Raw genomic sequence first — 14044 nt, 5'->3', positions numbered from 1 at the left:
ATGGGATCGTAAATTAATAAACAAAACTCTGATTAGTGTTATTATGTCCAATCATCATAACTTTTAATATGAAAAAACTTCGTTTCAGCTGGTTTTACGCAAAATAAATGCACATACGGCGACATCTAGCTTTGTCCTTGCTAGCTACTACACAAAAGTTAAAATCATAGTATTGTATTTCGACGCTAGATCGGGCGATGTGTTCAACCACGCTCAGTTTATATTCTCTCGTTCTTGGTAACCGGTTATCAGAGATCCAGGAACGTAACGTAACGGTTATTTTTTCGTAACCGTTATTTTTACCGGTTATCGGTAATACCGCTCATCTCTAGAAAATAGTGATTCGTAATGCTAATATTTAAATGCTTTTTTTTTACGGGAGTTATATATATATATAGTGTTTAATTAGACACAGTAGTCTAATAACTCTCCAATGTACAAAATTTCCGCTGACTACGCCAAGCTACGAAAATAAAGTAACAGCTTGTGTAAAAGTATCAATTTCTGTGAAACTAACTATAAAAAGAGCTTAAACTATGTCGCAAAATAAAATTGCAGTGAAAAGTTTGCCTAGGAAAAAATTGTTTAACTGTTGCTACAGGCCATTCCATTCCACCATTCCTCTTATTTGTAGTAGGTACTTTGGATGATCAGCAAATGAATTCCGGGGAGTGTTGCAAGCTGGATTATTATTATTATTATTATTATTATCATAGCTGCAATTGGGTACAGAAGTGCCCAATGGCAAGCATTCTCCATACTTTTCCCGCACTCTTCTTCTGAACTTATAATTTTTATTCCAAATATTTATTACGTTTTTATCTAAGCTGCCACCCAAAGTACTTTTTGTCCAAGTTAGGTCCCCAAAAATGTTTAGCTCCAGACGACCACCACCACCTAAAATGCCTGGTTGATCAGAAAAAGTAGAATTATAAAACTTACCAAGTAATGTGATAAAGAATGGAAAAATAATATTAGTAATCAACATTGATGTTTGTTTTTAAAACACTTAGTAAGAATGCAGCTGTAAAAAAGCTATTAAGATTTCTCCAAAATTTGTAGGTGCAAGCATGTGGGTGCAAGGTTTAAAAATTTTGTTCATTGACTTAGTGTGACTCTTTGGGAAGCAGAGTGACACTAATAAATTGTTCTTACACTCTGCCAGCTATTATCCTGGACTTAACAGTTGTCCTTACTGTTTTAGATTTTGCATTCACTGCAACCTTTTAACATCGTACTTCATTTCATTATATTTATATTGTATTTTGCATATATTGAGATAACACATTTCCTCACATTCCATAACCTTTTCACTATTGATAATCAAGACATAATAAAGGAACTTCAGTATAGTTTCAATAACACAGATGCAGTTTGCTTGTTTCAACGATGACTAGGTATGTTGTTACCTAGGATTTCTTTTTTCCAAGCAGTCACAATATCTTCATGAAAAACAAACATACTACTTTCATAATAAAAATAAGACAGACACACAAGTACTCACAGATCGGTACTTGTAGAAAGCAAAAACACACAGTTTGTACGACACATTTACTCAACAGATGAAGCTTGCTTAAGTTAGCAAAACCATTGCGACCGCGCTTCCGCACAAAAATGTCATCCGAACTGTGTGTGTGTGTTTACTTTCTACAAGTACCGATCTGTATCTGTATGTCTGTCTTATTTTTAATACGTAATTAGTTTCCTAGTGGCCTTTGTCACACAGTTATACATACTACTTGGTTAATATATAATTTATGATCTACAGAAAATATTAAACATCTTAATGGTCTTTAACCGAAAATACAAAGGAAACTGTAAAAATTTTACAAAATGGAAGGGGAAAGGTGGAAATACACCTAGGAAGTGCAGTTATTTTGTTGTACTAACTGGGAATAAAAAACCATATCTGGAGCAACAAAATATTCTGATGCACCTAACAATATTTTCCCCCTCTACAATTAATGCAGGGCAAAATTGTCACTAACTTATTTGTTCATGTCAGAGTGGTATTTAAAACTGAAAGGAAAAGTTACTTAAGTGTTTTGAAAAGATTTCTGACCCATAATTACATCAAATCATCACTAATCCACAGTCACCACACATAGGTACAAAATATTGTCTGTAAAACAAATTTATAACAAATTAACAAACAATGCTAAATCATTTGCGACTATTGTTTGAATAATGAGAAAGGTTGAAATTATGACCATACCCATAATACTATACTAAGTTATGCACTTTTGCATTACCACCAAATCAGGAACACCACCACCGAATTTCAGAAAAATAGACCAGTTCTATAGCATGTAACGGTAACTGCTCTTTTGAACATTAAATTTTAACTGAACTGAAAAAGTTTTCCCCGCTGAACATTGGTACAAAAATACAGCGTATTGCATTACTCTCACAAGTGTATACCCTTGTCATTGTTCAGTATGTAATGTCCAGTAACTCTTTAATTTGCAATGTAGGGATTTTAATATAACTAATGGAATTACATACAACTGGTATAACAAAATCTTGAAAAATTGTGTAGATATCTTCCTTCATGGCATGCTATTACACAGTCTGTCAAATGTATCATTTGTGGAAAGAATAAGTGTTGTGTATTCTTCTAAATAATTTTTTTTATGCATACAATGAGAGTGAGCTGTAATCATGCACGAGACATTATGTGTGTGATTAAACACGTGCTTGAACAGTCTTAGGAGCAGGAAATGAGGGCTAATTCAGTTAGGTTTTGGTTTGCTATTTTGTTTATTTGCATCCAATCCAGATTATTCCTGTATAGTGAAATATACACAATGGTATTGGACAAGCCACTTTTTACAATTAAAAATACATCAAATAATACATGTTATCAATTAAAATAATATTTTACATAATCTTAAGATACTTACATAAGTATATTATAATATAAATAAAATGATGACATGTTTACATGGTGTGAAACATATTGAGCAGAATACAAAGATCAGCAGAACATAACTTATCAAAATTTTATAAACTATTACCATGTGCCCTAACTTGCTATTAGCATAAAAAACTTATGAGTTTAGGTACTTATTTAAAAACATGTTATGAAATGAAAATTTTATTACATATCATATTATATATTTACAGAAAATAAATTATGTTAAGACTATTTAGGGAGATGTACTACATAATTACAAAGATAAATGCACGAGTACTCATGGGTTGGTACTCATAGATACACATACAAAAAACATTTTTTGTCCTACGACCGGGAGATGTACTCTTATATTTCTAGAACTCTCAATTATTTTCAGTAACACAAATGCAGTACAGTAGACGCAACATAACTCCGAGCCTGGGTGACGGTTAGAAAAATCGATGTGTGTATGTGAGTCACGACATTGGGGAAGGCAGACGTGGCGCGGCAACGAGCGATAATGCGTAACTTGATAACGGAGGGGGGGGGGGGGGGGGGGGGGGGGGGGGGGCTACACGCTACTGCACAGAGTGAAAACTTAGTCCTTCGGTGAAATCCGATGAATACGTTCGTTAACACATCCGTGGTACTTACTAAACGTTTTCGTTTACAGTTTGGATCTGAGGTTTGTGTGCATGTAGTGTATCACTTTTGTTCAGAGCCAGCGTTACATATTTAGTGCAGTACTTCAGTAAAGTACAACTTTATACATAAAATACCTCCAGTGTTGTCAAAAGTTAAGAGTAAAAAACTGCACTCGCAGGCGCGGGAAATCGTCTATAACGTTCTGCAGTTTATGTAAAATGAAGCGCGATTGCAGGAACCCTCCATTTCACTAGAGAAAGCACAGCTGAGAACAGCTAAGGCGACGGGTGTGTCTCGCACGACTGTACAAACAATTAAAAGGGAGACTAAGAGGAATGAAGCTGGTGAAGGAACAAAGATTAATAATGATTCACGCAGGTGGCGAATAAGGTTTTATCCCAAATGCTCTTGCAATGTGGAAGTCGCACTAGGCAACAAGGGATTATCACAAAAACATGAATAAATATAATTATGAAAAATGGCTCACCGAATAATTAATACCAAATCTTCCTCCAAACAGTGTTGTTGTGCTCCCTATCACAATGTAAAAATAAATAAAACGCCTACCTCCAGCTCGTCAAAATTGGAAATGCAGCAGCGGTTAAGTAAGGAGAATATTTCCTTTACTAGCGACATGCTCAAACCAAACTTGTATAACCTCATAAGGAAGCACAAACCTTCGCAAGTGCAGTACTCGGCAGACTATTGGTAAATAGTGGCCACGCATTACTTTGTCTGCCCCCTTATCATCCGGATTTGAATCCGACAGAAAGCATACATATGGGCTAAAGTTAAATGAGAAGTCGCTTCAAGAAATTATACTTGCAATTTGGCAAATGTAAATAACTTTGCGAGGAGATATTTAACCGAATGGGTCCAGAAGATTGGATACCGATTTGCAATCACGTCAAGACACTCGAGAACGAATACTGAGATAAGGATGTGCGTTTTGACATTGAAATTGATACAGTGATTGTTCAGTTAGGTGATGCAAACAGTGACAGCAGTGACGTTTACACATCATACTCTTCGGATGAAACAGTCTGGCGTTGAAGAACTGAGGTAGTGCTTGGAACGTCAGTGGTAAGTGGTCAATGTTTTCTGCTTTTCTCTACCTGCTGTGAAAGGTCGCCGTATCTGCTTATACCACCTCCTCATCCACCCGACCCCCCACACGTGTTGCAGTCAACACTCCTCATGTGTGACGTAGCTCAAGCTCGGAGTTATATTGCGCCTAGTGTACCTACCATCTTGCTTGGTTAAAATATAACTGAACACCATTGTTACAATGCTTTTTATTCTTCAAGCTGTTACAATATCTTTATGAAAAACATGCACACTTACTTTGTTAATATATAATTTATGATCTATAGAAAATACTTAACATCTTAATAGTCTTCAGGCCAAAATACAAACTTAACTGTAATAAAACTTTGATAATGGAAGGGGAGGTGGAAATACATGTAAGTCCCTGTACCAACTGTCTATAAAAAAAACTGTATCTGGTACAACAAAATACCTACAGTAGAACCCTGTTATAATGTTTTTCAAGGGAGCACAAGAAAAAAAACATTATAAGCAGGAAATCTCAATTTAGCACATAACAATGTTCGAGCTTTGTACCAATGGACTCACCAAGCTATGTAAACAACTTTAATGTTAAAACCAAAGATATTATACTTGATACATGAATTTTCTGAAACAAGCCAACAATTTTTCAACTTCATCTTGTTCCCTGGTTATTTTTTGTTTGTCTTTAAAGATACACTGCCACATTTTTTGTAAAATTGTCTCACTATTCATGATGACAACATTAAGAGTGAAAACGCCTACTCCTTCGCCACCTGAAAATGTTTCATTTTGGGATTCCTACGTATGAATGAAAAAAAAAATTATTTGTAGGCAATAAAAAACACTTTTAGTTATGCCCTCGCTCAATGGTTGGCAACTTTAATATCGTAGGACTATGTACGTGCATCTGAATACCCACTGGAATGGCAAGGAAGAGAAGAGTTCACTAAGGGTGCCAACTGATACGTAACTATGATCATTTTGTACCTTCAGTATATTGCATAAAATTGTATTTGAACAAACTTCATGTATTGTATGGCAGTGATTGTCAACATAAACATACAGAAAGGAAACTTTTTATTGTAAGTGTTGGAATAATTTGGTTTTATAACATATTTGCCCCATTTATTGAATGTTAGAAAGCAAACATTATAAGCAGGAAATTACACTGTTTATGAACGTTATATGCAGGAAATAAATACATTGTCCTTATAGGGGAAATATTGGGACTTAAAAAATATGACATTATAAGCAGGAAAACATTATATACAGGAACATTATAACAGGGTTTTACTGTATTTTGATGTGTCCAACATTATTTTTCCCCTTCATTTATTATTGTTATTAATGCTGGGAAATTAGTCACTTTCTTATTTGTTCCTGATGGCACAATGGTATTTAAGAATGAAAGGAAAAGTTCCTTAAGTGATAGGAAATTATTTCCAACCCAAAATTGCATCAACCAATCACCAGTCTGCTGTCCCTGAACATTGGTACAAAAATATTGTTTGTTTAGTAAAATTTATGTAAAAAAATGTTAGATCATTTGTCGAGAACACCATCACCAATCTTCAGAACAATATTGACGAGTTCCATAGCATGTAAGTGATTTTAGAACAATAATTTGAAATGAACTAAACCAATTTTTCCTGCCGAACTTAAGTACAAAAAAATCAGTCTATTTACAAAATTATTATAAAAATATTAAATATTATGCTCAATCGTTTGTGTGCAGTTTAAAATAAAGAGAAAGCAGATTAACTATTTACAGGAAGAATAAACCCTTCAATACCCATGAACCCTACTTAGCTTTATGAATTTTTAAAACATTTTAATGTTCAACTACATCACTACCTACTTCATAAAGGTTTAAAAATTCAGATAGTTTAATATATATCATCATTAATAACAGATTTTTAATTTCATAAAAAAAAACTCCTTTTGAACTGATATTTTAGTGCATCAGTTCATAATTTGCAAATATACAACTAAAACAGCCTCAAATGTATATTTGCACATGACATATTTTCTGTGCGAAAACATCAATTAATTCTAATAAACATCCACAACAAAAAAAAACCTACAACAGTGCATTACTATTAAATTGGTGAGTATTCTCATTTAATAATGAACAAAGGGTCATCTCAACATCTTTCTACGTAGGTATCTAAGCACAACAGAACCGATCCAGGAGAATGCAGATGATAGACAATCCCTCTATTGAGTTCTTTATACATAGTAACTTTTCTACAAAAAACATAATAAACCTATACGTATAGCCTACTTGCCACTATTTTGACAGCCCTCAAGGTATTATGCAACTGTGGAAACAGTCGACTTATCACTAAATAACTGTTAGTAGCTCAAATTACCCTATTATTTGCAACCAAAGTACTATGTTATTTTGAATAAAAAGTAAAATTTAGCTAGTGTACTGAGTATCAATTTTTAAAGTGTTCATTTTTATGATAATCATGAGAGAACATTTTAATGTACATTTTTCAAGTTGTTTGATAAATATACCAAACAAAATATTGCGAAGGAAAAACTGAACCAATAGATAAAATAACTCGTTTACAGAAACTATAGGCAAATAAACTCACTAGAATTTAACTTTCATAACAATACATAAATATGTATAGATATATTACATGTGCACAAATCAGCAAGAAATAATTACACAATACTTATGTGTGCAATGCAGCTTCGATGAAATGTTTCTCGCATACGAAATGACTGCTTTTGGTAAATCTGTATTGTACGGATTAGCGCCAACAAAAATAGTACAAATATGAAATAACTTTCATTATATGCTCTTTTACGTCCTCTTTTCAAAACCGCCTGCGGAGATTAAAAATTCCAATTACTTTTGGAGATATCGCCGTTCTTATTTTGCAATACAAGCCCTATGTAATCATTCAACAGACGCCATTTTATATTTTGCCGTGTGTGCGTGAATGCCTAAATAACAGAAATTTTCCATTAGGTAAGGTTAGTTACATGATAAATACATCAAAATAAACGGAAATTAAAAATAATATTAATTAATTTTACTTGTATAGTTTTAAGTATTTATAATGTAACTGACCTGACCTAACAAAACGGGACAAAGGTAGATTAGGTCTACCTTTGTCCCGTTTTGTTAGGTCAGGTCAGCTACAGTATAAATACTTTGAAACTGAACGGACATTAAAAATAATAAAATTAATTTTAATGGTTGTTTACATTTAAAGTATTTATAATGTAGCTGACCTGACCTAACAAACCGGGAAAAAGGATGAACAGTAGGAACTCACGTAATTTTCTTTTTACGTGATGTAGTCGTTCTACTACGTCGCGAAAAAAAAAAAAAAAAAAAATCATACTCGTAAACAAGCAACACTGGTGGAACGCGGGAAGCCTACGATTCACTCATCCTTCTGGACATACCCGAATACTCACGTTGGCAAGCCTTCTTTCAACAGACGAGAGGCAAACGCCCGATCGTGCATCTTCGGGTTTTTTTGTTTATTGTAAATAAATATGCAACTCATGAAAACTAATGGTCAATTAGGTTATGTTAGCTACATTATAAATACTTGAAAACATTGTGGATGGTTGATTTGGTTAGGATAGCTACATTAAAAATACTGTGAAATCATGTTAAGGGTTACCTAGCGCTGGATAGCTACATATTAAAAAGTTATTTGCTAAGCAACCATAAAATGATTTTACAGTTTTTTTAATGTAGCTATACTTACCTAATATAACCAACCATCCACAGTGTTTTAAAGTATTTTTAATTACTTCTTGCTAATTTTAAGAAAAGAAGGCTTGCCAACGTGAGTATTCGGGTATGTCCATAAGGATGTGTGAATCGTAGGCTTCCGGCTGAACTCCGCATCAGTGCACATCACGAAAATTAAAAAATTCCATATCTCCTAAAGTATTTGGAATTTCTGATCTCCGCCGGGTTTAATGAAAAGAGGAAGTTAAAGAGCACAGAATAAAGGTATTTTCGGATTTTTAAAATTTTTTTAAAAAAAATCGCCAAAAAATTAATATTAAAAAATTCGATATCTCCAAAAGTAATTGGAATTTTTAATCTCCGCAGGCGGTTCTGAAAAGAGGACGTAAGATAGCATATAATGAAAGTTATTTCATATTTTTACGATTTTTTTTGGCGCTATTCCGTACAATACAGATTTACCCTGCTTTTTAATATAAAGTCCTTCCTCGGAATTGCTGCCTGCCACAACAATCGGCGTTGTTCATGTTTGGGTGCACTGAACACATGACACTTGTCAAATTAACTGTCGTAATTTGTTTTACAACCTGGACTCCTGGAGCAACGCAGCGATTTGGCATTGTACAGCACGAATTATTTGAACTTGGTTAAAAAAATTAGAAGGTTCAAATTACTTCAAAAACTGCCTCCAATAACCTCTCCACCATCCCGCCACAAACAGAAAAATCAACATTACTCAATACTTGCACACTTCAATGTTCAGTTTTATGCGCATACATAACTTTTTTAAATATAAATAATAAACGTCAAAAATATAAAACAACTAACCTTCTTAACAAACGAGTACTTCTGATTTATATAAAACAATTCCTATTGTCAACACGCTAAAACCGGACCACTGTCTTGTGGCGCCAGCGGCCGTTTCATGAACTAAATCAGTCAATAAGGGGGTCAAGTTGAATGCATTGCAAGATAGACAAGTGTCCAGACCTGTAGTTCTAAGGCCGTGGCTCGGGGGCAAGATGCTCTCAGACCATAGGAGTGCCTAGACATTTCCATTAGGGGGGGCCCCTGCTAAATTTTTAAATCAGAAGCTGAATTTAGAATGTTAAATAGCCTAAATACATTCACTCATTGACTTGTTTATATTTTTGTGCAGTATCAACGAGATATGTTTACTAGTTAATATTTATATCCGTATAATTTTAACAATCTTGAAAATATGTTTTTTTTTTTTTTTTTTTTTTTCGTAGACAATGTTTAAAGGGTACTTACACATTTTTACCCCTCAAATTTTCCAATAGCTTGGTCCAGATATACCTTGAAATGAACATATTTTTAGTGAATGCAAACACAGCAATTCAGACAACAGAACTTTAACAAACCTCTTTTTTTTTGCTTTGAAATACATACCTACATTATCGTAAAAAATTAAATCAAAAGTCTAGATGACACACACGACACTCAAAAGGTACATGTTTTTTAAACCACAATAGCTTGAATTTTCAACTGACCTTGTATTACAATGAATTATTGTTCAATACATCAAATTTTAAAAACAATAAAAAGTATTTTGAATTATGTTGGTGATATAAGTACTCAAGTATTTTCAAGTTAACTCAAAGCACTGATTACCAACAAAAATTTTAACAAACCTGCAAAATATTCTTATTTACATAGTAATACATTCCACTTAATTATGTTCAAACTAACATAAAGTTCTTATTAATAACAAACATTTTAACAAACCTGCAAAAGATTTTCATTTACATGGTAATAAATTCTACGAAATCACGTTTACGCAAACGTTATCTCAAAGTTCTGATTACAATCACAAACACAAAATATTAAAAACCTGCAAAGCATCCTCTTTTTTTCAATCAATTACTAAATTTAATACACTCAACAAATTGAGAACAGTTTTGATTACAAAAATAAATTTTTAGAAACATTCTACTGTATTTAATTACGTTCAAGTTAACCCAAAGTTTGGGTTACGAACACGCAAAAAAGTCAAGGTAAATTTCTCTCAACAGCTTGGAACCATCTATCATAATTTTAAGTTGTTTTCCAATGAACAGAAATATAATGATATCCAGGACAATTGTAAGTTAAACAAACCGGTAAGCATTTTTATTTATCTGGCAACACTTGCTGCTAATTTAAGCACGTTCACTCAAAGTTCTAAATTACAGACACAATCGACGCTCAAAGGTTACAATTTTTTTGAATTCTTCAATAACTTGGTCCATATTTACAGGCCTACTTGTCGCATCACCCTAGCGCGATTCCTATCACGTGCGAAAAGCTGGGAGTGATTCCGCCGGAAATCGAACTCGGAGCATCTTGGTGGAAGTCTTATTCTCTTACCACTTACAAAAAATGTTTATGATATGTGCCTGGTAGGTAGAAAATTACATACTTTTCTAGCATTATTTCGTACTTTTTAAAATGATCCTCACACGACACAAGAATGAAAATAATTGCACTTTTTTATAATTGATTTTCTTGGGTGCATATTTTTGTTAAGTAGTTGAAAACTAAGGAATACATATTTGTTTAATCTAAACTAGAAAATTCAAACATACATACCTATCCATCGCTAAAATAACGGACCACTGCAAATAAAGCACTCATTCATATTAACATTTTAAAGGCACACCACACGAGCTTTTTCTACTGTGCTTGACCTGATCTGGCGAAGTCGGAGAAGTCACTGTTTTAAATGAAACAACAATCGTGACAGGTTGGATCAGTTTTCTCACGGATATCGGATAGAAATCCCACAGATAGTTTTCAAATCCAGTAAGAAAAAAGATTGAAAAAAAGAGAGAAGAAAGATTATCTTGTGTTTTGGCTACAATCGCATTCTAACTTTTCATAGGCTGCAGTCTGCACGTATTTATGACAGCGATATTGGAGGCTATTTATACATGTTGATAACTTCCCCCATTTGTGTCACAGATGCAGGAGAGCAATAAACATTCCCGCGGGTAAACTGACCGAATTCAAGTATAAGCTATAGGCCATTTTAAGGGACCTCATGTTTTAAATAAACTAAGGCGGCTGTATTTCCAGAACAATCAAATGTTTAAAAATATTGTTAGTTAGCACGCTGCAACAATGAAACACAGTTTGAGTGTCACAGTGTCAGGAATATACGAATATTAACGAACGCATTAGAGAAAATGCCGATCTGAGTGATTACATTAGGGGGGGCCATGGCCCACCTGGCCCCCCCCTGTAGGCACGCCTATGTCTCAGACCACTATAGTCTTGTCCCTGATGCTGCTCCTCTCGAAGAAGAGTTTCGAGGGCAAGTTGTATTGTGATGTTTAGAACAACTTATGAATCATGTTAGAAATTAAAATGAAGATCGTATATTTATATATCATGATAGTCTGGATAAAGTATTGACGCCACTCCCGCTGCCTGTTTAAGTTTTTAATTAAATATTAGCGTTGGAAAAGATCTCAGGGGTTTTAACGGGGGTTCGGCCTCGTGGAGCGCGTCGTGGTTCGGAACCTACCTGGGCTGTTCAGGCCACCCAGGACGCCTTGTAAATAACTGGTAAACGAATTAACAGGACACTGCACTTTATTCAGTATCGATACACTTATTGGTCCCGGTACTGGCCGCGTCCGTTGTCTGACCGCTGCGACACGCGTATACAAGAGTCTAGCGACAGCAATGCTACCGTCCTGCAACTGGCAGCAAATGCCGATCCTCTCCGAAGTTGGCCGATCGGGAGCGCCTACCCCCTGGATGTTTGATTTCCAAGTATCTTTAATGTAACTATCCTAACCAAATCAACCGTCCACAAAGTTTTAAAGTATTTATAATGTAGCTAACCTAACCTAATTGACCATTAGTTATCATGTCCTTATCTGAAAATTACAATTTAATTAATAAATTTACTTTTATTTGCATTCATTATTCAAATATATTTATTACTTTTGAAAATATACGTGCTCGTATTTATTTTTACAAGTACAAAAAAAATTCGCACCTGCCGGGATTCGAACCGGCAACCTTACGATTAGATGGTAGCACTGCTAAGCGCTCAGCCACGAGGCCATATTTGACGAATATAAGTTTCAGATGACATATATGATCGTGCCGCCGGCCCCGGAACGAGCGTGAGCGATGCGGCAGCCGGCCCCGGAACGAGCGTAAGCGGTGCCGCAGTTGCAGGAAGGTAGTTGCTGTCGCTAGACTCTTCTCACGCACAACTCTGAACGTAAACTGTGCGCGCGATCAGGATAGGTTGCAAAGTAATATCTACGAACTGATACAGTGGTTACTTATCCATATGAAGGATTTGGCGGACAGTCGCGGAGCTTCTATATTGCAACAACTTAGGCAGACACGTTAACATGAAGAGTAGCACCTCTGTTCAAGATTGTTTGCAATCTAACATGCGGCGAAATATTAATGTCTCGAAAATACGTAGATACGGTAAGCTGGAGACGTACACGTTATAGTCTCTTTTGGAATTGAAAGTTATTCGGTTAGATTACACATTATAAGTTACACGTTTAAGATGGTGAAAATTAAAAGGCGAAAGTTAGTCAGTAAGCATTCAACACTCGTTACAAAGAGTCTTCGATGATGACAATTAATTGGCTATGAAGCCGAATTTGCGTACCACTATTACGCTGTCCTTAAGCTGGACATGGAATTACGTAAAATATGTGAAATTCCCTGTTGGGATAAAAATTAATAAGTTACAAGTCGCACGAAATATCGTGTGACTGGGTGGGGTCGGCGCCGAGCTGAAAGAAGGATTTTAAATCTTACACTATTGCTGATATATAGATGAAGCGCGAAAGTTGATGGCTCGATGTTCGCGGAGCGCCCGACCCCTGCGAGCTCCCGACGGTAACTGAGCGCGAGACCGCCCTGCGGCCTCGCGCCTAACCACGTGGAACGCGGGAAAACCGACCCGGCCAGTTTTGGAATTAAAGACAAGTTACACAATATATGCTTATAAGACAATTAGACATAATTTCCCTTACATGAATCCTCTTTTAAATTGTTATTAATTTAGTTGTTTTAATTTGACAGAATAATTATATAATTAATTAGGCGCATTGCCACACCCGGCCGGGCGCTGACGTCGCTTTGGTGTTCGTCGCGGCGCACTTTCACACACTCGGCGGACATCACGCTCGGGTGTGTTCGGCGCACTTAAGAGTAAAGGCTAGCCTACAAATGATTTAGCACAGAAAATAGCACACGCACAGAAAATAGAAACGAAGTTTTTGAATTGCGCCACCTACACTCGAGCACAGCATACGCACGGGAAAATAGCACAGGATCGACGCACAGAAAGTTGACCAACTTTTAATATTCTCTGTGCGTGTGCGCTGTGCGCTGCTCGCTGACCAATGAAAACTCGCTTACCACCGAGGTCATGCACAATTGTAAATGTTAACTGCGTACGTAATTTGTTATCTTTAAAAGATTTGTGCAATGGGAGTGCATGACTTGATGTAAGTTTTTGGACATACGCCATTGCTAAGAACTTTTTCTGTTGAAGAGAAACTAATAAATAAAATAAATAAATAAAAATAAAAATAAAAATACTAAAAAAAAGATACAAAAAACACACAAAATTAAGCAAACAATTGCTGTTGTCAACAAGGATATGAACACCACAAAATATTCCGAAACAGGAATATGGTCAGCAAACAAAGAAAAAA

At 35.2% G+C, this 14044-nt stretch overlaps 1 protein-coding gene across 1 annotated transcript in view; it reads right to left on the bottom strand.

The window, feature by feature from the left end:
- Nucleotides 1–12924, bottom strand: part of LOC134535715 (hyaluronan mediated motility receptor-like) — a 69915-nt gene extending 56991 nt beyond the window's left edge. The window contains exon 1 of the mRNA XM_063374919.1: nucleotides 7909–12924. Coding sequence (XP_063230989.1) covers nucleotides 7909–7975 — 67 coding nt within the window. The 5' untranslated portion in view covers nucleotides 7976–12924. The remainder of the gene's footprint in view (nucleotides 1–7908) is intronic.
- Nucleotides 12925–14044: the final 1120 nt, after the last annotated feature.

Source organism: Bacillus rossius, chromosome 10, assembly GCF_032445375.1.
Source record: "Bacillus rossius redtenbacheri isolate Brsri chromosome 10, Brsri_v3, whole genome shotgun sequence".
NCBI lineage: Eukaryota > Metazoa > Arthropoda > Insecta > Phasmatodea > Bacillidae > Bacillus > Bacillus rossius.
The sequence above is the reverse complement of the archived record's forward strand: the minus strand, read 5'-3'. Positions and strand labels throughout refer to the sequence as shown.